This window comes from Jaculus jaculus, chromosome 13 (genome assembly GCF_020740685.1).
Source record: "Jaculus jaculus isolate mJacJac1 chromosome 13, mJacJac1.mat.Y.cur, whole genome shotgun sequence".
NCBI lineage: Eukaryota > Metazoa > Chordata > Mammalia > Rodentia > Dipodidae > Jaculus > Jaculus jaculus.
Genome location: NC_059114.1, coordinates 10,867,270 through 10,892,215, shown reverse-complemented (window position 1 = coordinate 10,892,215; position 24,946 = coordinate 10,867,270). Strand labels below are relative to the sequence as shown.

General features: G+C 53.1%; 1 protein-coding gene across 3 annotated transcripts in view; it reads right to left on the bottom strand.

The window, feature by feature from the left end:
- The window catches only part of Osbp2 (oxysterol binding protein 2), a 155,098-nt gene that overhangs the window by 4,541 nt on the left and 125,611 nt on the right, over positions 1-24,946 (bottom strand). The window contains exons 3-12 of one of the 3 annotated variants that reach the window (XM_045132564.1): positions 18,557-18,813; positions 8,626-8,821; positions 7,576-7,693; positions 4,240-4,303; positions 3,827-3,973; positions 2,225-2,470; positions 1,092-1,212; positions 729-832; positions 557-652; positions 290-474 (exon numbers count right to left, since the gene is read on the bottom strand). In XM_045132564.1, coding sequence (XP_044988499.1) covers positions 290-474; positions 557-652; positions 729-832; positions 1,092-1,212; positions 2,225-2,470; positions 3,827-3,973; positions 4,240-4,303; positions 7,576-7,693; positions 8,626-8,821; positions 18,557-18,813 — 1,534 coding nt within the window. Of the gene's footprint in view, positions 1-289; positions 475-556; positions 653-728; positions 833-1,091; positions 1,213-2,224; positions 2,471-3,826; positions 3,974-4,239; positions 4,304-7,575; positions 7,694-8,625; positions 8,822-11,559; positions 11,563-12,296; positions 12,367-18,556; positions 18,814-24,946 lie in introns of those variants that run through there. The other 2 variants (XM_045132565.1, XM_012950040.2) reach the window with 2 other exon arrangements.

Sequence of the window (24,946 nt, the reverse complement as noted above, 5' to 3'; positions counted from 1 at the left end):
ATGGTGAGTTTGTTTTCATTTCTTGTAGTCTTACAGGGAAGGATTCCCTTCTGCTGCTCGGCTTAGAATCTCCGCGCAGTATTTGCTGTCGCCAGAGAGCTTTGTATTCGTCTGCCGTTGGGTGGCTGGCTTTCCGTGCTGCGTTGACACTTCTCTGGCGGGTGTGGACTGAGCCGTCCCCACCCCCTGAGCTGCCTCTGCCTGTGTCCAGCTCCCTCCCCTCTTTTCTCTGCTTCTCCCTTGCCCCCCCACCCTCATACCCCCAGGAGGGCATCCTGCCTGGACTCACGGCAGTGGGTATTTCTTCCACAGTAGCTTGCCCGGCAGCGTCTGGTACACGGTCTTGTGCTTTCCGTCGGAGCTGGGGCTGCTCGGGCTGCTGTGCACGATCTTGGAGCACTCCATCTGCTCATCCCACGAGCCGGACAGCACATAGTGGGCCTTGCCATGGCTGTCGCTTACTACTCCGGTCACCTGTGGGTACGGACGGGACCCCCATTAGCACGTACTGCACGCTATGGCCCTCCTCGGGTTTCGGGCGGTGGCTCTTGCTTACCTTTCGGGCTGCCTCTTTGGAGAAGTAACTGTAGGGCACAAACTTCAGCTGGCACCGGTCATTGGTCTTATGGTTCACAATCTCGATGTCCCCTGACTGGTGAGAGCATGTGCTGGTCAGTTGGCCAATCCCTAGACTGTGCACCCCACCTCGCCCCGGGGATGCCCCTGACCTGGTCAATCCAGAGCTTGCCCACAATGATGTTGTGCACAGTTGAGGTGCTCTTCCTCCACACATAGTGATTGCCGCTGGCCTGGAATTCTAAGTGGATGGCACCTGGAGGCCACATACAGGTCAGAGGCCACGCTTCCTCTCGTGGGCTCTGGCCACTCTACCCACAGGCCCAGGGTCAAGATGCAGGCCCGAAGACAGGGTGGCACACAGGCTAAGAGACTGGTAGGCAGTTGACCGGCCTAGGAGTAGGAAGGTCTACCAAGAGGGACCTGTCCTGGAAGGTGGGCACAAGGCGGCTTTTGGGGGGGACTAAATGAAGCTGACTGTCTTCCTGTCCCCGAAGCCCCAAGCCCCAGCTCACCGAGTGGCATGATGGAAAGGTATTTCCCTCGGAACTTGCTGGCGATGGTGATTTCCTGCCAGAGGCTCCAGCCGTGTTTGGAGAACACATAGTGGGCAGCAGAGGGAGGATGGTGGCTCACCTGGGACAAGAGCAGCTGGACATGAGTGCTGCTGGTCACAGACCCATGCACCTCCCTGGCTCGGGAGAGAGCCTGAACCGTCCCCGGGATGCCTGCCTTTTGGTGACTCTGGACCCAAGGCAGGTTCCCAGAATGGTCAGTGTCCCAGCCTTCTGTGGCTGTCCTGGGCCTGTCCAGCTCATGGAAATGTGGGGGTGGGGGAGGCTGGTAGAACTCGGGGCTTCTAAGATGTGCCAGGGATGGGCTGCACTGAGGTTTGAGGGCTAAGGAAGAGCTGTGCTGTTTTACTGAGGGCTCCTGGGCCTCTGCTCTCACTGAAGCCTCACTGAGTGCCTGGCGGGTGCATGGCCCGTGCAGCGTCCTGCTGGGGGTGGCAGGAAGGGAGCAGAATCGGGTCTGGTTCCAGAGCAGGAGTGGCGTCAGCGTGCTAACCAGGGCCTCGAGCACTCCAGAGCCTCTCACTTGTAGCACAGAGCACCCTAGGCCACTGCCCTGCCTCCCAGGACACCCCCCCCCCCACCGGTCCTTCTCCCACATAGTGGCAGCGCCACCAACTCTCCATGTTCTTCCTCATTCCGCAAACTGCCAGGCCCTGGCTGGCCCGGCCGCCTTACTCTATGGAGTACCTTGTAATCTCATGTCCCAGCCTTGCCTCTGAAATCCAGCTGCCACGCTCCTGTCTCATGCCCCTGGCGGTGTCCAGGAGGTCCTGGACCTGCCCCCTGCCATGAGCATGAGGTGCCCGGCTAGCCCTCAGCTGATGGCTCCTTGGCTCCCCATTTCTATATTTTTGTTATATATATATATATATATATATATATAATTACATATATATTTGGGAGAGAGAGAGAGAGAGAGAGAGAGGGAGGGAGAGAATGGGTGTGCCAGGGCCTCCAGCCATTGCAAAATGATCTCTAGATGTGTGCACCCCCTTGTGCATCTCGCTAACGTGGGTAAGTGAGGCTACATCTCATTTGTCTTTTCTGACCTTGAGAGTGTGAGTGGGCTTCACCTGTTCGCAGAGGGAGCGCAGGCCCATGTCCTCGAAGCGGTCCAGCTCGAAGGTCTCCCCGAGCATGGGGTTGAAGGGCTTGGCGATGCGGTGCACCGTGGTGGAGTAGGAGGACACGGAGAAGGCAGCCACCAGGCACATCTGTTCCACCGAGCTGGTGCAGTTCACGGCCTTGTCCAGCAGGTGGTGATACTCCAGGTCCTCTGTCAGTCGCTGGAGCATGGACAGGGGCTCATTGAAGTTCACCTGTGGGTGTTGGAGGGAGCTGGTCGTCAGAGAAGCCCTGTCCCCCTCAGACATTGAGGGACATCCCTATTTCGGAGGCACCTTTGCTCTGAGGTGCCTTTAACAACTGGTCATACAGTACCTGAGCCCCACCCTCTAATGTCTCTGCCTCAGCTTCCTTTCTCTCAAATAAATAAATTTTTTTAAAACGATGGATGAGGTGTGGGGGGGGCATTAAGAGGCAGGGCAGGATCACACTCCCCTGAGACGCTGAATCTTCCCTTAACATTATCTTATTATACCTCTAAACATTCTGAAGGGCTTGCTATGATTCTGACTTGCACTATGGACACAGAGGCAGAGGTGTGAAGGGATTCATGGGTCATACAATGGAAATGAGTAGCCCAGAGCCCCTACGCCCTTCCCTGGTTAAGATGCCACCCCAGCTTGGTGATGCAAGGGCCCAGCTATGCCCATGGACTGCTGTGTGACCTTCCTGAGCCTCTGGTTCTTAGAAGGGCTACCTCTCCACTCACAAAGCCTACCTCTGCCATTCCCCATCTACCAGGTCAGGACAAGGACATTGTGAGGTTCTATGAGTTCGGAGGCCCTCTGGGCTCCCCATTTCTATATTTTTGTTATATATATATTTTGTTACATATATATTTGAGAGAAAGAGGGGGAAAGAGAGAGAGAGAGAATGGGTGTGCCAGGGCCTCCAGCCATAGCAAATGAACTCCAGATGTGTGCACCCCCTTGTGCATCTGGCTAACGTGGGTCCTGAAGAATTGAACTGAGATCCTTCGGCTTTGCAGGCAAACACCTTAAATTGCTAAGCTGTCTCTCCAGCCCCCCCCCCTTTTTTTTTTTGGTGTTTCAAGGTAGGGTCTCACTCTAGTCCGGGCTGACCTGTAATTGACTATGTAGTCTCAGGGTGGCCTTGAACTTGAACTCATGGTGATCCTCCTACCTCTGCCTCCTGATGAGTGCTGGGATTAAAGGTGTGCACCACCATGCCTGGCTCTCTTGTTTTTTTTTTTTCCAGGTGGGATCTTACTCTAGTCCAGACTGGCCTGGAATTCACTATGTAATCTCAGGGTGGCCTTGAACTCTTGGGGATCCTCCTACCTCTGTCTCCTGAGTGCTGAGATTAAAGGCGTGTGCCACCATGCCTGGCCCGACGCTACCCATCTCTTGATAACACATAACCCCGCCCTGGTGAATCTAAAGTCCCCTGTTCTTTGGGAGATCAGCTGGTGCAGATGAACATGAGGAATTAGTTACATGCTCCTCAGGTACCGTGAAGAAAATGATACTCCAGGGCTGGTGTGTCTCACAGTCTAGAAGCTGCCATGACTCTTGCTCAGAGCTACCTACCGGCATAGGGATCCTGGAGAGCTCACGGCCGATGCAGTTCTTCATGATACTCCAGAGGTTAAGGCTGTAGTTGGGTTTGTCGGGGATGCGGACTCTTCTCTTGACTTTGGAGGAACCCTTGGGCATAATCGAGGCCCCATCTAGCACCTGTCAGAGGAACGAGGCACACCTGTCAGTGGGCCCGGGAATCCTCTAGGTCCCTTTCCTCACCCCTGAGCCTCTGAGGGCTGGTGCCAAGCCAGCTTCCGGGATACTGTTGGTAGGAAGGGCAGGTCACTTCTTCCTGTTACATGGAAAGCAGATCGGGAACCCAAAGGTGGCCCTGAGTTCACAGGGCTCACCCCTCCCACACTGAGGCACCTGGAGCCTGGCCTCAGGCCAAGAGCTGCCTCTTAGCGCTTGGATACTCGCACCTCACGTACATTGTCTGCTGAGGTCCAGTCCACAGAGCTTGACCCAGTTCCACCCTCGGCTTTTCTGTAGGAAACAAAGAGGAGGCAAGTTATGGACAAATCCCTTGGGCTTCTCTGAGGTGTGAGGGGCAGCCCCAAGGAAACTTCCCCAATGGACCTTTTCCAGTTTGGAACACTGACGGGGGTGGGGGGGCTGATTGACCCGGTCTCTCATGTGGAGAGCCTCTGTCCACCAATTCCACTCAGCATGGAGGCCTAGCCATCCATCAGAGCTTGCTGCTCAGCAAGGCCCTTGTCTAAAGTCCTCACACCCAGGCCCTTCCTAGAGCCTGACTGACCAAGGACCAAGAACCAAGAAGAGAGTGGGTCGTGAGTCCCTTCCCATTCCAGACAGAACCCAGTGTGCCCTTGCTGTCTGATGCTGTGCCTACCACACTAGACTGGGAAATCCTGAAGGGAAGGAAGAGAGCCCCTCTGTCCCCTGGCACTTATGGGGCACATGACTATAGTAGTTGTGGTGATGGGGGGACATCATGGCTGAGGGTACCAAGCTTCAGGAGTCCGCAGAGGGACAAAGTGGGTCAGATGGCAGCCAGAGCTTCAGGGGATGGGCAAGAAGCAGTGGGTGCGTGGGGAGAACCCCGACACCGGAGCTGCAGATGTGGAAGGGATGGGCTGAGGCTGGAAAGAGCAAAGCAGGACCATCCTGGTCGCAGAGGCATGAGGTGGCTGCTGGGGACAGAGCGGAAGGAAGTCTGGATGGCCAGACTGGCCTAACCTTGGAAGCAAGGCAAACGATTTGAAAATGAACTGGCAGGCTGGAGAAGCTGTTCAGTGGTTAAGACACTTGCCTACAAAGCCTAATCAGCAAGGTTTGAGTCCCCAGTACACGCGTAAAGCCAGATGCACCAAGTGGTACATGCATCTGGAGTTTGTTTGCAGCGGCTGGAGGCCCTGGCACAACCATTTTTTTTCTCTCTCTCCCCACTTGCAAATAAAAAAAATAAAGCATTAAAAATGAATTGGCAAGGGAGGAGGATACTTAATAGGTTGATATTGTATATATGTAATTACAGTGATTGTAATGGGGAGGTAATATGATGGAGAATGGAATTTCAAATGGGAAAGTGTGGGGGTGGGGAGGGAGGGAATTACCATGGGATATATTTTATAATCATGGAAAATGTTAATAAAAATAAAAAAAAATGAATTGGCACCATTCTCTCTTTTATATTTTAAAGAAACCAGAAAAGCTCTAAATTCAGTCCTGAGTGAAAGGAAGGAAAGCATTATGGGCTTTTGACAGAACAGCATTGTGATAACACTTTAATGGTTGTCAGCCACATAAGCAGAGTTTCTACTACCTTGAAACTGTTAGAAACAAAGCAAAATAAACAAAATAAGATCAGGGTCTGAGGCTACTCTGGCCTAATAAAACATTTTGCCTTTTAAAAAATAAGGGACTTTTTTTTTTTTTTTGCTTTTGAAAAATGAGGAATGTAGATCTGTAAAAAGGAAAAAGATTGCACATGTATATGAAGAAAGAAACCCATTTTTTAAAAGAGAGAATTGGCACACCAGGGCCTCAGCAACTGCAATCAAACTCCAGACACTTGCACCACCTAGTGGACATGTGCAACCTTGTGCTTGCATCACCTTTGTGCATCTGGCTTATGTGGGATCTGGAAAGAGATTGAACATGGGTCCTTAGGCTTCACAGGCAAGTACCTTAACTACTAAACCCTCTCTCCAGCCCAAAAGAAACCCATTTTTCAAGGACATCTGATTGGAAACTAATGTTTTAACCCAATTTTTTTTTATGAGATGGGGGGGGGGATTGGTATTCTTGGGCCTCCAGCCACTACAAATGAACTCCAGACACATGCACCACCTTGTGCATCTGGCTTACATGGGTTCTGGGGATCTGAACCTGGGTCCTTAGGTTTTGCAGGCAAGCGCCTTAGCCACTAAGCCATCTCTCCAGCCCTCAACCCAATTTTAATGGTGGAATCATGTATGGGAGAACATTGAAGATTTCAGAAATGTGCAATGAAAGTATTTCTTAATGTTTCTGCAAAATAGAGAAGGAGCTGGGCATGGTGGCACAAACTTTTAATCCCAGCACTCGGGAGGCAGAGGTAGGAGGATTGTTGTGGGTTTGAGGCCACCCTGAGACTACATAGTGAATTCCAGATCAGCCTGGACTAGAGTGAGACCATACCTTGAAAGACCAAAAGAAAATAATGATGATGATGATGATGATGATAATAATAATGATAGAGAATGTTTCTGAGCTTGAAATATACTGCCAGTGGGATTGGACATTCCTTTTCCCCAAAGACACTGGGGCAGGGAAGTAATGAACTTGTATGGATGCCATAGCTTCAAGCCAAAAACTGAATGACAGGAGCTGTTCACTAGCCTATGCCCCCATCATAGCTTGTGCCCAGCCTGCCTGCCTGCTTCACATACTCCCTCCGCACCCACTTGTGTGCCAGCATAGTGCTGTGCTTGTTGCCAGTAAGTGTCCTGGTCACTATTCTATGTGTACATAGGAACATCCTGAACAAGCAGGCTTTGATAAATAATGAAACAGGCTTGGAAATAGAAAATGATACCACATCTCATCAATTTGCAAATGATGGCACTATGTGGGGACTGGTGAGGGAATCCGTGCTACTCTGAGGCAAGAATGAAGAGTTGAGGGCTGGAGAGATGGCTTAGTCATTAAGGCACTTGCCTGCAAAGCCAAAGGACCCAGGTTCGATTCCCCAGGACCCACGTAAGCCAGATGCCCAAGGTGGCAAATGTGTCTGGAGTTTGTTTGCAGTGGCTGGAGGCCCCAGTGTGCCCATTCTCTCTTCCCACTTTCTCTATATAAAATAATAATAACAATAATAAAAGAATGAACAGTTGAGGTCTCCTGGGCCTTCCCCCACACCAAGTTGAAAGTGCATCCAGACACTACTCCAGGGTCAAACTACATGGGCATTTTTGAAGAGAATGTACCTGGAACGAGACTTAAAGCCCTAAGCACACAGCTGGTAAAAGAGCTGCAGTGGTTAAGGGACTTGTCTGTGAAGCCTAAGGACACAGCTTCAATTCCCCAGTACCTACATAAGCCAGATGCACAAGGTGGCGCATGCGTCTGGAGTTCATTGGCAGTGGTTGGAGGCCTTTGTGCATCCACCCCCTCTTATTTTTGCCCTCTTTCTTTCTCTCTCTCAGATAAGTAAATAAATTTAAAACAACAAACGAACAAGCAAAGACCAGGCAAGAAGAGCTGATCCTGATCAAGGCTCCTCCTAGGCTACAGCTGCCAGAGGAGTGACCCACCTGTCTTCCTTGGCCTCGGTGATCACGGTGATGAAGGATGTAGAGTCTTCCATGGCATCGAAGTACTCCGTATCTTCATCTTCCTCGCTGTCCTCTCCTTTGGGAGTCAAGAAGCTTCCTAGAGAACACACGGAGCTGCTGCCTCAGTTTGCAACCCCGAAGAGGGCACAGCTTGTTGCCTGAGTCAGTCCCAAATCAAGCCAGACTCCAACCCTGCCGGGCCTCCCCTCCCTCCCCAGACACCCTGCTCACCCTGCTCTGTGGCTGCCCTGGCTTGCTTTGCTGGGATAAAGCATTTTCTTTTCAACTCATTCATTGCTCAGAAGCCTCATCTGTCAACATGTTAGTAAGCCTGCCTTTGGCCCAGTTTCCCTTCCCAGGGTGCTGGTGACCTCTAGCTCAAGGTTAGGTGAGCAGCCACTTGATGCCTGGGTAGCCAGGCCCCATTGGGAACAGCTGGGCTCACTGAACAATTTTCTTTTCTTTTTTTTTTTTTTGAGGTAGGGTCTTGCTCTAGTCCAGGCTGACCTGGAATTCACTATGTAGTCTCAGGGTGGCCTCAAGCTCATTGCGATCCTCCTACCTCTGCCTCCCGCGTGCTGGGATTAAAGGCGTGCGCCACCACCCTTTTATTTTATTTTATTTTATTTTTTGGGTTTTTTTGAGGTAGGGTCTTACTTTAGTCCAGGCTGACCTAGAATTCACTATGTTGTCTCAGGCCTCGAATTCACAGCCATCCTCTTACCTCTGCCTCCCCAGTGCTTGGATTAAAGGCGTGCGCCACCGTGCCCGGCTTTCGGTGGAGATTTTTAAATTTACACAAGGGGAGACTGTTGCTAGTCAGAGGAAGGCACGGGACAGAGAGCACTAGAGTCAAATTGGAGTTGGCAGGAGAAGCCCAGATGAGGTCACGTTAAGGGGCAGGCTTATGGGGTCTGGGATATCAGCTAGAAAATATGCAGAGCCAGCCCACTGGGGGAAGAGGGGGGCTGAGGGCTGGGTGCTAGAGCCTGCCCCATCAGCCAGCACCTTGCTTGCACACACACACACCCTCACTGAAGCTCTTGCTGGCATTGGCCGGCCGCCCGGGGGTGTTGCTGCGGAAGGCTCGCTCGAGGCTGTTGTGCTGTTTGGCCAGCTGCTCAATGGTCTCCTCCAGGTGGACGCGCTGCTCCTGCTCATACTGCAGTGCCCGCTGCCATTTCCGGCTGTGGACCTCCGCTAGTTCCAGAAAGTCCCGGCAGGCCTGGGAGAGGTCAGTCACTGGGTGAGTCTCGGGTCTCTTGTGCTGATGCATTTGAAAAGCACCTGCCCTGGATTTTTGCTGGGTGACACACTACCTACGCCCAAAGCCTCCTGCAGCTGGAGGGTGCTACGCTATTGCTTATCACACCTGGGACCCCCTCCCCTGCTGCTGAGTCCTCATTGTGTGCTAGGCCAGGTGTTTGTCACCGCCTGGTTCTCACTGGCATCTGGCACAGCTCTGGTGGTATTGCAGGCTTGGCCTGCTGAAATGGGCCTCAGTCTGGGGCTTGAGAAGGCTGGCTGCCGTGTCATTCCTTCCCCAAGTCCATCTCTGGAGTGCCCCTCACCATCCCTGCCAACACTGATCATCTCGGGGTGCTGTGTGTGTGTGTGGGGGGGTGTGGGACAGGGTATATCTATCATCTGAATTCAAAAGGGGTGAAAGCAGCCGGGCGTGGTGGAGCACGCCTTTAATCCCAGCACTCGGGAGGCAGAGGTAGGAGGATCACCGAGAGTTCGAAGCCACCCTGAGACTACATAGTGAATTCCAGGTCAGCCTGGACCAGAATGAGACCCTACCTCGAAAAATAAAAAAAAAAATTTAACAAAGGGGTGAAAGCAGACCTGAAGATGGGGTGTGCAGTGCCCTAGGGGACCAGCAAAACACAGTGGAAATGGACAGGAAGCAGGAAGCATGGAGTTTTTTGCAAAGCCACTCAGAGATTGGAACAGTCACGTTTGCAATGCCGTCTCAGCTCACCCAGTATAGTCCTCGAGGCAGGAGGAGTTTTACAGGTGGGGAAAACAAGGCTCCATTCTTGGTAGCTTCTCCTGTGGACAAAGTCCTCCCAGAAGATGCATTCCTGCCAACCTCAGGTTGAAAGTCCTCGCTACCCTCCCCAATAGAACTGGGTGCTGGTCTTGTCTGGCCGCACCTGAGCAGAGATTTATCCTAACAGGTGTCCTGGTACAGAACCGGAAGGGAAAGGCCTCAGGTATGGAAGGAAATCACCTCATCTCTTTGGTTCTGCTACCTGGAGATTGGAGATGCTGCCGGGTGGGGGTGGGGGATTGAGGGCTTGAGGATGGTTTGATTTGAAAATATTGAGTCTGTGGCACTCCCCCAGCTCTACCATGGGTGTGGAGCTGCAGCCACTGGCTTCCATACAATCGGTGACCCTGGGGTGGCCCTGGGTGGTCCCTAGGTTGCCTGGCGTTGGGCCTAACTTTCCCACGCTGTGGCTTATTAACTGGAGCCTAGGCCTTGACCACCCTGGGCCCTTCAATGGCCCACCTGCCCTACCCAGAACTCCACTCCTTCCCCACTGCTGGAGGCTGCAGAGCGGGGATCCTGGTGACAGACACAGACACAGTGACAACAGACCCAGCCTGTGCAGGTTGTGTGCCAGTGCGTAAAAGAAACACTGAAGTGAGGACAGGCTGTCCTTTAGGTAACCCAGGAACATTCCAGGCTCTCATAAGAAGCCATGTGAGGGCTGGAGAGATTGCTTAGTGGTTAAGGCAATTACTGCCAAAGCCTAAGGACCCAGGTTCAATTCCCCAGTACCCACATAAGCCAGATGCACAAATTAGCACATGCATCTGGAGTTCCTTCTCAATGGCTAGAGGCCCTGGCACGCCCATTCTCTCCCTCCCCCTCTCTTAACTGACTAAATAAAATATTTTAAAAAGCCATGTGAAGTGGGTGAGCAGCAACCTTCACCCTATTCCCAGAGGACGGACCTGAGGTTCTGAGGTCACACATGAAAGGAGGCGACAGGACCAGATCTGGGACCCAGGTCTTCAGTCCAGAGCTCGGTCCACCTCCTGCTTTGGACCTGTGTCTGCTACCCACACTTGCCTCTTGTCCCTAAGCTTGGGCCCAGGTTAGTCTCGGTTCTTGCCCCATGGTTGCTGACTGAGGAGGGATGCTCCGACCACGTCAAGCCACGCCCCTGACCCAAGCCAGCCTCACCCGGGGTGCAGAGTACAGGGAGTCACTCGTTACGGGTGCTGGTGTGTGTGTGTGGGGGGGGGGAGGAAGTACCCTCATCGCCCAGGTGAACTTGCTCCTCACATCCAGCCATGCTGCCTCTAGACTGAGGTTCATACAAGGTCGCCCCTTGCCTGTCGCCTTGGAGCGAGGACGCTGAGGCCTCTAATACCCGAGAGGTAACAGACCTCTATAGTTTTCTAGGTTCTGCCCCCACGCTGCCTGCTCCACGTGCCCCCGCAGCCCTCTGAGCCCTGAAGTCATCTGTCAGTGAGCATTAATGTAGAGGGTGTTTGCTCTCCAATAACTCCTGCCATTTAAAACAACACCCATGGGCTGCAGAGATGGCTTAGCGGTAAAGGTGCTTGCCTGCAAAGCCAAAGGACCCAGATTCTATTCTCCAGGACCCACGTAAGCGAGATGCACGAGGGGGCGCACACATCTGGAGTTCGTTTGCAGTGGCTGGAGGCTCTGATGCACCTATTCTCTCTCATAAAAAAAATAAATTTAAAACAACACAAAATAGAACCCCACGACAACAGCAAAAATCAGTAGCCAAAGGTCAGGGCATGTAATTCCGACAAGCTCTCATCAGAGGGAATCTGGGCTTCCTAGAAGCCAGAGTCAAAGCCGTCCCCTGCCTGTCCCTCCATCTCCCGCTGTCCTCCCCAGGCCCTCACACAGGGCCACCATGCACCCTGCCTTTCTGCCCTCAGGAAAGCCCAAACCTACCTGGTTATTCCCACCAGCTCCCCGCTCGCTCCCTCACTCCTCACACCGACCTCTCTCAGCTCAGGGGTGTTAGGGGCATGCACAGGAGCACTGAGCTAACCGTCTTTCTGGTCAGCAGGAGTAAGGAGGAAACACGGGCTCCGAGGCCCGGGGCTTTGCCCCCTCTGTAGATCGGTGTGCGCAGGGCTGGGTCTGAGACCTTGTATAAACCACCTGCATGTGTCCCAGGGCCAGAACTAGAACTGCTGGTTTTATTTCGTGAAGTTGGATCTTTACTGCTGGCCGGGAGCCCTCCGGGGCAAGGGTGTTGTGAGATCCCTGTGGTCTCCTTGGGGCGCAGCTGGGATTCTGGGAGATGCTTGCTAACCGGGCTGCCAGGCGTGATCCTGTTCACACCGTGGGCCTCGGCACTGGCCCCTGGGGGAGGGGACTGTCTTGCAGGGCAGCAGGGTGCTGGGTGATCGCCTGGTCACGCTGTGACCTCCAAGGACTGTGCAGTTAGCACAGCAGAGCAGGGAGGCAGGAAGTCAGATGCCCTGGACAGCTGGGCCTCATTTAGGCCACACGTGCCAGGGTAGACACACACATCATAGCGTATCAGAGTGGAGACTGCTCTAGTCTAAAGTCAAAGTGCTCACGTGGCGAGACCCATGAGTTTTGCCACGGCTACTAGAAGGGGCCACCTATCACAGATAGACTGCTCTGGTCACCCTGTGGACTAGAGATGTCCATCTGCCCCACCGGTCCCAACGCACCCACCTGGTATCCATCCCCAACTCCCAGGGTCTCCTCTGCTGTTGCTGGCCTTCCCCAGGCCTCATTGTGGCCGTGCTGTGGAGAGAGGAGCTGGCTTGGCCCTGCAACCCTGGAATGCTGAGCTGGGCAGTGCCCTGTGAGCTGTGTTCTCACTAAGCTGGATTAAGCCTGGGGCCCAAACAAGGGAGAGGCTGGGGGCAGGGTTCAGGAAAGGCCTGGCTGACCCAGTAGTGGCCTGATGTGGTCACATTTCCTACGAGGTTCCATGGCAACACTACCTAGGGCCAGAGAGCTTTGTTCTTCCCTACCCATCAGCAGGGCAGACTTTCTTTTCCAAAGCCCCCTATTCATTCAGATACATAGTCAGAATCCTTGGTGGGGAGGTGGACGGAGGCCAGCTGGGAGCCAGAGCCAGTGTCTGGGCCCCATGTGAGTCCTGCCTTGCTACCCACCTTGTACCACCTAGGACTTGGCATCCTTGTGCAATGGATGAAGGGGCAGATTCTGGGATGCCTACCTGGTCCATGATTCTGTGACCTGTGGGTTGATGGTCCTTAAGATGGGGCCTAGCTTCCCTCAATTCCAAGGGCCTACCCATTCCTCCAATCATTCTCCAGGGTTGTGGGGTTGTGGAGGTTCCTGGTTAAAGGGTAGCAGGGAATATGGGTGCTTCTGAGATGCAGAGGGTCAGGGCAGGGCTCAGGGCTCAGGGCTCCCTCAACAGAGTTGTTCTGTCCCTGTGGGGAAGACGCGGGGCCCATCGAGATGCCCCAAAGCAGAGTGAGGACACTGAAGGGGTGGGCTCTCGCATGGGCCTGGTGACATTCAGCTCTGGGATGGGGAGCCTGGGCTTCCCCACTCACAAGGGCCTCTCTCCCTTCCTTCTTAACAGGTATTCGTGGGATGCAGCATCTCTGACCTGGAAACCTCTGCCCAGCTGTACCCAGAAGGACAAGCTCTAATCGCTTTTACTGTTCCTAATCCTAATCCTGCCAATGACCTCATGGCTCCTCACTCAGGCAAGAGAGCAGGCATGGGATCAGCTGATCTAGGTCCCCTGCCTGGCCTGCATGTGACCTGGGACAGCCTTTCAAACACTCGGTGCGTCTGCAGAGCGAGGACCCTGTCTGAACATGGCCTTCACTGTCCACTTAGAAACTCTTGGTCTCCTCCATGGCCATTTCCTCCTAGATGGTGTGTGGGAGGAATCAGACAGCTACAGGATGTTGAGGCGGGCAGCTATCAGGCTCATAAAGAATGTGGGGAGATGACAGATCAACCAGGGGAGGATCCAGGCTATATGGCTGGCACTGTCTTCAACCACCAACACGCACAAGAGCTCCCAATAACCTTAGGCAAAGGGAGGACGGGCGGAAGGGCAGAGTTTGCGTCCACGGCCAGGCCAGGAACTGCCACACAGCTGCTGTCTGAGGCGCTGACGTGTCTGGGCTCCAGGGTGGGTGAGTGGAGGGTTTTTCTCCCCATGATGATGTCTGGCCACCAAGCTGAGCCTTGTGTGGTTCCTATTATGGGGACCCTTGCCTTTCCCTGGGAACCCAAGGCTAGCAAATGGAGAGGAAGTGGCAGAGACACATTGCCTCCCTGAGCTGTTTCTTGGCCAGAAGCTAAACCAGAGAGGCACCAGGGCCAGGAGAGGCTCTCTCCTCTCTTCCCAACAAACAGCAGCTGGCTACTCTCATATACACAAAAGCCCAAACTCAGTGACGCCTCCCAGGCAGGAAGGACCAGCGCCATATTGGAAGATGTGTGGCCATCTCAGATGGCCAACACTAAGCGTGGGGACAGCTATAGCTATAGTGGGAATACTGGAGTCAGCCCATGGTCCTTCTGTCCAGCAGACCCACTACACTGTGTATCAGCCCCTTGTGATCTCCAACAGACCAAGTTCTCAGGGCACCGCAAGGCCAGGTTGGCCCCTAGGGACAGCCAGGTGGCATGGGCTGGCCAGCTCCAGGGCTCTCCTGGATGTCCCTCATTCTTGGTATTGGAGAAGCAGCTTTCTGTATTCAATTAAAACTCTAAAATAGCCCTTTTCACACTCAAAATAGTTCACCCCTTGCACACAGGAACCGGCACCATCTGCCTTCCAGTTTGCCAACTGATTTGAGACAATTCTGGAATCTATTTTTACTCATCTCTCCAGGCCCCAAATGAGCAAGCTGTCAGAAGCAGAGCAACGGACAGCTGATGGGAATGTGCCCCATGATCCCAGAAGAACCAGGGACAGCTCTTGCTGTCAGCCCCTCATCTCCCACCCCACCATTGGCCCAAGGGTCCCCACTGGTCTCCCAGGTTGTGAGATACATGGCGTTTCAGACAAGTCTCCACCACTCCCATTCTTTGATTGCCCCAAGTAAAGACCCTTATGATCTTTATTTCTTTTTCTTTTTCTTTTTTTTTTTGAGTTAGGGTCTTCTAGCCCAGGCTGACCTAGAATTCACTCTGTAGTCTCAGGCTGGTCTCGAACTCACGGTGCTCCTCCTACCTCTGCCTCCCGAGTGCTGGGATTAAAGATGTGCACCACTACACCCAGCTATGATCTATCTTTCTTTCTTCCTTTCTTCTTTGTTTGTTTGTTTTTTGAGGTAGGGTCTCACTCTAGTCCAGGCTGACCTGGAATTCACTATGTAGTCTCAGGGTGGCCTCAAGCTCATGGTGCATCATCTTTATTTCTATGAGGCTCTGTCCAAGTGCCCTAAGTTACTAACTCCATATCTGTACACCAGTCTGCACCTGCCTCCACGCCCTGCCCTGGCGCCTGGCCCCTCCTTCTCCTGCCCTCTTGCACTCCTTCTTGACAGCTCTCTCAAAGTGCACTCCCAGGCCAAATCCATCTGGGTGTCTCTCCTTCACAGCCACCCTCGAATCCTTGCGCCAGGGTCTCTCAGACGTCCCCGTGATTCCTGCCAGCTCTCCTGGTAGTGCTAACATGTGTCTTGCAAGACACCCCGTTTCCTTGGCAAACTCAGGCACTCAAAGAGTTCAGGGTCAGTCTGTGCTTTCTGCCCCCACTGGGCACCTGGGCAGTCCCTGGTCTTTTGTGGGGTTTCACTTTCTAGCCAGCTTTGCCATCTGCTGGGTGCACAAGTGCTGTTCTGGGGAAAGACCCGGCTACATCTCTCTGGAACCCACGAGTGGGCTTGGGAGCAGTCAGAGAGCAAGGGTCCCCATTCTAGTGGCTCAGGTCTACACTTTGGAGACCATTCTGATGGCCCTGCCTTCAGCTCACAGTAGCACTGGCCACTTCTTGCTGGCACCAGCTCCTCTCTCCCAGTCACCCGCGAGTACCTGAAGGCGTGACAGTGTGTGCCTCATGCTCAGCCCATTCCCCAAGCAGTGGGTCTTGCTTGAATACAAGTCCGATCATTTCTCCCATTCTGTCTGTTTTGGGTGGCTTTTATTTTCAAGGTAGGGGCTCACTGGAGCCCAGGCTGACCCGGAACTCTTTCTGTAGTCTCAAAAGCTGGCCTTGAACTCACAGCGATCCTCCTACCTCTGCCTCCCAAGTGCTGGGATTAAAGCCGTGCGCCACCACGCCTGGCTATCTCTCCCATTGTGAGCGAAGGGCAAAATGACTCCTCTGGGTTTCCAGTAACAGGCGGTAATGACAGTGAGGCTGTTGTAACACCTTCCTGTGGCTACTGGAAGGATGACCACTTAGGAGGACTCTTGCTGTCACCAAGCAGAAGTGACTTCCCCACTACCCCACAGGTATGTGGCTTCATCATAAAGATAAATTCAAAGGAAAATTAAACCAGTCTGGCAGGTTTTTCCCTGCTGTCACCCTGTTTTATGGGGACTAACGCCAAAGCGTGAGCAGTGGTAAGCTCTCATTCAGTCCTCCACCTTAAAAACGGTCAGACTGTGTCAGACCCAGGCACCTCCTGGCTCCCAGGCTTGGAACAAGGGGTATGCATCCCTATGCTGAGCCAAGTGGAAAAGTTCTTCATGACAATGGGGGTTCAAGGGCTGGAGAGATGGCTTAGTGGTTAAAGCACTTGCCTGCAAAGCCTAAGGACTCATGTTCAACTCTCCAGGTCCCACATAAGCCAGATGCCCAGTGACACACGTGTGCAAGATCGCACATGTGTCTGGAATTCGACTGCGGTGGCCGGAGGGCCTGGCCTGCCAATTCTCCCTCTGTCTCTCATTAAAAAAAAAAGGCCAGTCTGAGCCGGGCATGGTGGCGCACACCTTGAATCCCAGTGAGACTACATAGTGAATTCCAGGTCAGCCTGGGCTAGAGTGAGACCCTATCTCAACAAAACAACACAAAAAAGGAAAAGGAAGGAAGGAAGGAAGGAAGAAAATGGTGGGGGGGATTCAAGGCTCTTTCCAACCCCCACATCATTCACTAGTGCTGCGGGGCTTCCCTTAAGCAGCAGGCTAATTCACTGCTGCTCAAAGCTGTCACTCAGGCAGGATTTCCTGGGCAGGCTTCTATCAGTTGAAAAATTATCCACTAGGGAATTCTGCCAGACACTAAGCAATTCATTCACTTGCTGCTGTGTTCTTTCACCGTTCTCCCTTCTTCTCTCCCCCTTATCCACCCCCTTTGCTGGTTTGCTGAGGCTCCTGAGCGCTGGGCCCTGTGCCAGGTACGGAGGGTCAAGGACTTGGGAAAGGTGGGTCAAAGGCTGCTGTAGCAAAGCTTATGAGATGCCACGGACTCACGGGTGCTGGCAGATGATGCTGAAGGGGGAAAGTGAGGCAAGGTGGGCAGGGGAGGTGTCCTGCCCAGTCAAGGGAGAGGGATAGACTTTGCCCTCTCATGAGGCAGCTGTGTCAGGCTCAGGAGTCAGGGCCTGGGCTCACACCCTTAAGCAGATGCGGCCCTGAGACTTTCTTTTCCCTTCCAGGCCCTGCTCTGTGGCCACCACCTTCTCCACTTGCTCCTAGGAATCCCTCTCCCACGTGGTGGTGGTGGCTGGGCCTCGGCTTCCCTTCCCAGCCCTTCCCCAGACCCTCCTCATCCTTTGCTTTCAAATGTATTGCTGGCAAGCTGCTGGAACCGGAACTGGATGGACGTTCTTCTTGAAAGTTTGGTTGAAAACACATCACCAAGAAAGAGCTCTGGGGCTACAGGGATGGCTTAGTGGTTAAGGTGCTTGCCTGCAAAGCCAAAGGACCCAGGTTCGATTCCCCAGGACCCACGTTAGCCAGATGCCCAAGGGTCACATGCAGATGGAATTCGTTTGCAGTGGCTGGAGGCCTTGATGCACCCATTCTCTCTCTCTCTCTCTTTCTCTGTCAAGTAAATAAATAAATAAAAATAAAATATTTTTAAAAAGAAAGAGTTCTGGGCTGTGAAGCCCCTGGACAGGAAGGGCCTACCTGTTCACCATGGGGTCTCCCTCCCCTGGGGAGGGCTTAGTGGGTTGCTGCTGAGGTCTGGGTTGTATGTCTGTCAGGCAGGCCTTCCCCGAACTGTATGAGCCACACGCAAGTAAGGACAGCACAGCACAAGCAATGACACAGCAGGGCCACTCAGTGTCCCCAGTCTGAGCACCTCATTTCCTCAAACACAGGAAGAGGCCACTCTGGGTGGCAAGTGATGATGCTGGCCTATGTGAACCTGCTCCACCAACCGCGGAGCCTGGTCTCCCGGGGACCATCTGGGAAGTGTCTCTCACCTGCCCACAGGGAGCTTGGGGCAATTCAACACTGTCCTCGGGCTGGAGCTGCAGCTTAGTGGCGGAGCACTTGCCTAGCATTTGTGAGACCCTAGGTTCCATCCCAAACTCCACAGGACAAATAGTCAGGCTGGCTTACTGACAGACAGGTGCATGGATTGGGGAGATGCTTAGTGGTTAAAGGCACTTTCTTGCAAAACCTACTGGCCAGGGTTCGATTCCCCAGTACTCACATAAAGCCAGATGCACAAAGTGGTACATGCATCTGGAGTTTGTTTGCAGTGGCAAGAGGCTCTGGCATGCTACTATGTATGTATGTATCCATCCACCCACCCATCCATCTCCCCCTTTCTCTCCCATTCTTTTTCTCCTTGCAAATAGATAAAAAAAAATTTAAAAGACAAATGCAGGTCCTCACCAGACAATGGCTGCATACAGACGATGTAAAAATGCTGGTGAGTGTAAAGAAGATGCCAGTTTTGAAAACTGGCTTAGAGGCCCAGGAAGCAGAGCGCTCAGGGAGCTGCAGCTGCTGCCACTGGCGTGCGCCCTCCCTCCCCTGGGGGAGCCTTAAGGCAGCTGGCGGCGGGGCGACACTCACGTTGATCATAGCATTGGACGTGATGCGGAAGAGGGTTGCCCGCTCATTCACGACCTTCAGCTTCTCCCCGCTCTCCGACGGGATCTTGAGGCTGTCCAGTTCATTCAGCGAGCGCTGCAGCGCCGCGCCATGCTTGGCAATGAGGTCATTGCATGTCCCGAGGTCATCCAACTTCAAGGAGAGGCTCTTGAGGGTGTGGTGGAGCTCGCTCTTGTCGGCTGGGGCGGCAGTGTCTTCGTCGTCGTCCCCAGAGTCATCTGGAGAGGGAAAGAGAATTGCTGCTATGGTTACCAGCACAAGGACGTGGCCTGGGTCAAGGTTGGCAGGCCACGTAGCACCACTGAGAACGAGAGCCCTAGATGGCACCCGGGGCTGCTCTGGGCCTGTACATGTCCAGTTGAGTCAATGGGAAGGGGAGAGAAAAGGGGCACTGGCTGGAATGGAAAGGCTTGGAGGGCGTTTTGGAGGGAGCCAGCCTGCAGGTACCTGTCCATGCGTAGGACACCAGCTCTGCTAACACATGACCTGTGGGGGGCGCTGGATGGAGCCTGGAAACCTACAGAAGAGAGCCGGGGCTCTTTCCTGGCCTGCAGACCCACCGAGGTGGACCACCACCTTCCTGGCCAGCTCCACTTTGTCTCTGCACCCTGTTCATCCCCTGGGCCCCCTGCAAACGCTTCCACCAGGTCCCTGCTGCCTGGAACGCTACACCCCCTTGAGTTCTCACCCCATTTACCCCCTCTAAGTCCAAACCAATGTCACCCCTTCTCCAAAATCTGCCTGGAGACTCCCATGCCATAGTCAAGGTGCCCTGTCTTATTGCCCGGCCCCCACATACTCTCCACCCGGCACTTTTTTCCTGATTCTGTCTGTACCCATCTCCCATGCAGAACATGGACACTCACTTGCAGAGTCTCTTCTGAGTGCAGCCTCAGGGTACGAAATTCACCTCCCTAGGGCGCTCTACAAAGGAGCTGATGCCCCGAGCAGTGAGGTCATGCCCACACTGTCCAGCTAGCCCCCTGTTCTTGGTGCCAGTCTGCTGGAGAGTCTGTTCAGGGAGCCAGACAGCTCTCGCTCCCTATTTTTACCTTCCCTCGCACGTCTCACACAGCAGCCCAGGCAGCCCACCTCCTACTCCAGCCTGTGTCCGGGGGCTGGTCAGGGTCACAGGGGTTTTCTACAGCCAGCTGGCCTGGGGCCACTGCTGCTGCCTTAGCGATGCGTGCGCTAAAGAGGCTGACGGCAGCCTGTGAGTCCCACAGCCTATGTCTGCTAAAGGGTTTCTGAAATGCCTTGTTTCAGGAATAATCAGCAAAGGCTTTTCTTAGATGAGGAAAATCTGTAACCCAAGATATAAAATCAAAAGAGAAAAAAAAGAATGCGTATTTTGAGAGAACAGATTTCTCCCCATGGCAGGCGAGGTGTGTGTGGGTGGATGTGACCAAGTTGCTGTTCTGAGTGTGTCCTGAGCCCAGAGCAGCGCCAAGCTGGCCAGCTGCATGGGGCTGCGTGGGGGAGAGAACAGAAAGGAAGCATCTAGGGCATGCCCTGTTCCTGTTAGCCAAAACCCTTGGGCTGGCATCTAGGCAGGGGTAGGAACAGCCCCTTTCCCCATCAGCCCACTCAAATGCAGCCTCAGAACAACCCAGTGTCTGGAGATGGTGTGGGCTGGGCCACCCCAGGAACCACCGGGTGCTCAGCACCTCACTGTCGACGTGGGTGGATGGCGGCTCTTTTGCCCTCCTTGCAGGAGCCAGGGCTGCAGGTTCCGAGATGCCAAGTCATGGGCTTCAGGCTTAGCTATCAAGGGGCAGAGCGGGGGCCTGAACCCAGTGGTTTTTCCTCTCTGGATTGCCAGCTGCTGTGTACTCGGCCTTTCTGGATGCCAGCCTGCCTCAGCTAATGCACATGATGAGCCAGAAAGATGGGACTGAGGATAGAAAGGTACACTTGAGTTGCCCAGGGCCACTCCTGGATATGGAAGAGACATAAGTCAGGGTATCACAGATACACCTGCACATCCATGTTTATTGTGAGGCTGCTCATAACAGCCAAGACATGGAACCAGCCTAAATCCCATACCTGATGAACAGATAAAGAAAACGTGGTGCAGATACCCAGTCGTTCTATTCACCCCCACAGCAGAACAAAACTGGGGCTAGGGAACTGGCTCGGCGGGTGGGGGCTCTTGTCACACAAGCACGAGGGTACCCGAGAACCTGCCTGAGTTTCATCTCTAGCACCCACACAAACGGCTGGGAGCGCCCCTGGAACCTCTGTCCCGTGGGAAGCAGATCCAGGAGAACTCTGGGGGCTTGCTGGTCAGCCGGGCTGACTGCAAATCAGCAGCTCCAGCTTCAGGGAGCGACTCAGACATGCTCAGCAAGAGTTTTCCTGACTGAGCCACCGCCTTCACCCTGGGCTGCAGTTCGTGATCTTTCCACATGCCCTCTCCGTTCATAAAGTCTACGTGGAAGAAAACGGGGAAGGGGTGGAGGAGGGTCAGGGGAGAGCACTGTTCTGGGTGTCTTCCATCAGGACCACCAGGAGGTGGGCATGGGCCTCTGGTCACACGCTGTACCCAGCTGCCAACAGTGGGGACCACGGGTGTGTGCTCAGGTCTGCAGGGGGCAAAGAGAGCAGGCCGGTGCTGGGCCTCACTTTTCCTCGGCCTCCTGGGAATGCAGGCTAGGGAAGGCAGGGGTGACCTTTGCTGGGCAGTAGGTGGTAGTGAGGGCCAGTTGGAAGAACGCAGGGCACACATGGCACGTGCCCTCTGCCTCAGAGCAGCTTTGATCCATCCTCCACATCTAGTTTCTGTGCCTAAGCCCTCTGGGGGGAGGGTGTGCCAAAGTATGCCCCTGTCTCACACTGCCTGCCCCATGGTGCCCACACCACTCTCCTCCTGACCTCGCCATGCCAGGCAACACTTCTGACTCCTGGGGTGCTGTCATCTGACTAAATGGCTGGTACTTCTGGGAAATGTTAAGTGAATTGCAATCAGACTCAGCATGGATCTTAGAAGTTCTGGAAGCAAGCTGGGAAGAAACAACTTCCCAGTGGTCAGCAATGAAGAAGCCAGGCAAGATGGCAGGCATCCCGCAGCAGACAGCAATGAAAATGGCCACCTTAGGTCATTACCCTTAGCAAACTCATTAAAAAAAATTTTTTTTAAATTTCTTTAAGAGAGAAAGATAGAGAGAGAGAGAGAGAGAGAGAGAGAGAGAGAGAGAGAGAGGGAGGACATTCAGGGCCTCCAGCTACTGCAAACAAATTCCAGATGCACGAGTCCCCTTGTGCATCTGGTTTATGTGGGTTTTGGGGAGTTGAACCTGGGTCCTTTAGCTTTGCAGATAAATGCCTTAATGGCTAAGCCATCTCTTCAGCCCCAAACTCATTTTTTAAAATATTTATTTATTTATTTATTTATTTGGGAGAGAGAGAAAGAGGCAGATAGAATGGGCGCTCCAGGACTTCCAGCCACTGCAAACAAACTCCAAACATATATGCCACCTTGTGCATCTGGCTTACATGGGTCCTGGGGAATTGGACCTGGGTCCTTAGGCTTCACAGGCAAGCACCTTAACCAGTAAGCCATCTCTCCAGTCCTCATTTTTTCTTTTTTTCAGACAAAGTCTCATGTAGCCCAGGCTGGTGTGAAATCATTATATAGCTGAGGTTGACTTTGAATGTCTGCTTCTTCTGCCTCTACTTCCCAGTGCTGGGATTAGAGGCATGTACCACAACTGAACTCAGGCCATGGTGTGTGCTAGGCTGAGCTATAGCTGCAATCCCTAAGGAGACTCTATTCAGCCCTACAGAGAGCTCAGGGCCAAAGGGGATCTTGTGCCCTCCAATGCAAATGACTTCCCACTGACGGCCGGGACTCGATCAGCAGTGCTCCCAGGCCACTCCGGCTAGTGAGAACGGCATGCGTGAGGCTGTGGAGCATGGGGAAAATACTGGACCTCAGTCTCTAAGACAGGCGGAGAGCCAGGTAATGGGGAGAAGAAAGGCCAGCTCTGGAATAGCACAGCCATATAGAATGAATGACCACAAAATATGCGGCCCCATCTATTACAACATGACCATCTGCAGAAAGGCATCAACTCCTGAAATATCTCTGATTTCTACTGGTCACATGGAACAATGAATTCTTTTTGTTAACAGAGAATATGAGGGCTGGGGAGATGGCTTAGTGGTTAAGGCGCTTGCCTGCGAAGGCTAAGGATCCATGTTTAACTCCCCAGGTCCCACGTAAGCCAGACACACAAGTTGACGCAAGGGCAGGGTTGCTCATGCACACAAGGTGGTGCACATGTCTGGAGTCCGCATGCAGTGGCTGGAGGCCCTGGCATACCAACTCTCTCTCCCTTTCCTCTTTCTTTGTCTATCTGCCCCTTTCAAATAAATAAATAAAAATAAACAAGCAAACAAAAAGTTTAAACCAAAGAGAATAGGACAAATTTGTAATATGTTTATATATTTAAATTCTCAATAAAAATTTAAAAAAAAATTCTAAACTTCAAAAAATAAATAGAAAGAGAGAGAGAGAGAGAGAGAGAGAGAGAGAATAAATACCTAAAGCCAAGGCCACCAGTGTGTTACAAGGCTGCAGTCACAATTTCCACGTCCTCTTGGTGGCCCATCAGGTAGTGGTTCCCCGTCCACAGGAACTCAACTTCCTGTAGGCATGTGTTTCCAAACTTTAGAGGCTGTACTTGACTAGACGGTGTCATTCTCTCTCCCCACTCCAAATTCCTGTCCTTCTGGAAACTTCAGTGTGACTGAAACAAGGACATCCAAGTGGGGAAAGTGGAGAAGCCCATTCTTAGGTTGTTGTTTGGAGGCAGGGTCTCATGGAGCTCAGGATGACCTGAAACTCGCTACGTAGCTGAGGACAACCTTAAATATTTAATCCTCCTGCCTCTGCCTCGCAAATGTTGGGATTACAGGCAGGCACCACCACAGCCGGTTGTGTGTGACGCTGCCTATCAGTCCTGGAGTTGATGCAGATACGGTTAGTTAAGATGAAAAGCCATGCTAGAACATTCTGAGTCTGTAGGCCAACATGGCTGCTGTCTTTACAGAATGGAGAAAACTGCCAGGGGTGGTGGTGCATGCCTGTGACTTCAGCACTCGGGAGGCTGAGGCAGGAGAATGGTGAGTTCAAGGGCAGCCCACGCTGCATAGTGAAACCCTGCCTCAGAAAGAGAGACAGAGAAAGTGAAAGGAGGAGGAGGAGGAAGAGGAAGAAGAAAAGGAGAAGGGGAACAGCAAAGAGACAAGCAGGGCAGGAACAGAGACTGAAATGAAGCTACAAGCCAATGGGCACCAAGGATCACGAGCAGCTCCGGAAGTCCCGAGAAAGGCATGGAACGGTCCCTTCCCCCGGAGCCTTCAGAGCAGGTGTGGCTTCACCAACATCTTGAGTTTGAACTTACAGTTTCTGGAACTGACAGACAAGCTTTAATGGTCATTTGTCACGTTACAGAAGCACTGGGGAACTAAAGTCGTCCTTTAAACTTTGTTTTTTATCTATTTATTTGAGAGAGAGAAAGAGGCAGAGACAGGGGAAGAGAGAGAATGGGCGTGCCAGGACCTCCAGCCATTGCAAATGAACTCTAGACTCGTGTGCCCCCTTGTGCATCTGGCTAATATGGGTCCTGGAAAATCGAACTGGGATCCTTTGGCTTTGCAGGCAGAGGTCTTAACCACTAAGCCACCTCTCCAACCCCTAATTTAAAGTAGTCCTTTAAATTAGCAACGTTTGTCCCATGGCAGGTCGGGAAGGCGGGGTGGTGACAGGGCCCACGCGCCTTCTGGAGGCGCCCAGGCAGGGCATTTATTTGCCTTTTTTCTTCCTGGAGGCTGTCCTTGCTCCCTGCTGGCGGCCTCCACAGCCTCCGAGTTGGCAGTGTCGCAGAGTCGTCAGTGCTTCGCCTCTCTTGCCTTCCTCTCAGAAGGACCTTTGGGATTTACTGGGCCCACAGCGATGATCCCCACCTTGGGATCTGTAATCTAATTACATCTGCCACGTCTCTTCTGCCATGTATGGTAACAGACCCACAGGTTCAAGAAACTTCCACCTGGACGTTTGGGGAGTTCATTATTGGGACACCGTTTGGGGTGGCTGGGCTGGACTGACCAGCTGTCACATTCTTCCTCTGTGGCTGGCCGGTGTGGCTTGTCTCAGTGTCCTGGGGAGTTGGTCTCTGGATGCTAGGCTGATCCCTGAGACTCCTTCCTGGACACTGGGGCCTCGTGAGTCCCTCTGGCCACTCTGAAAAGCCAGGAGCCTATGACACCCTGGCTGGGAGACGGTGCCAAGGTAAAGAAGGTGTCTGGTGGTCCTGCATCCAACTCCATGCAGCCTGGGTTAACAGT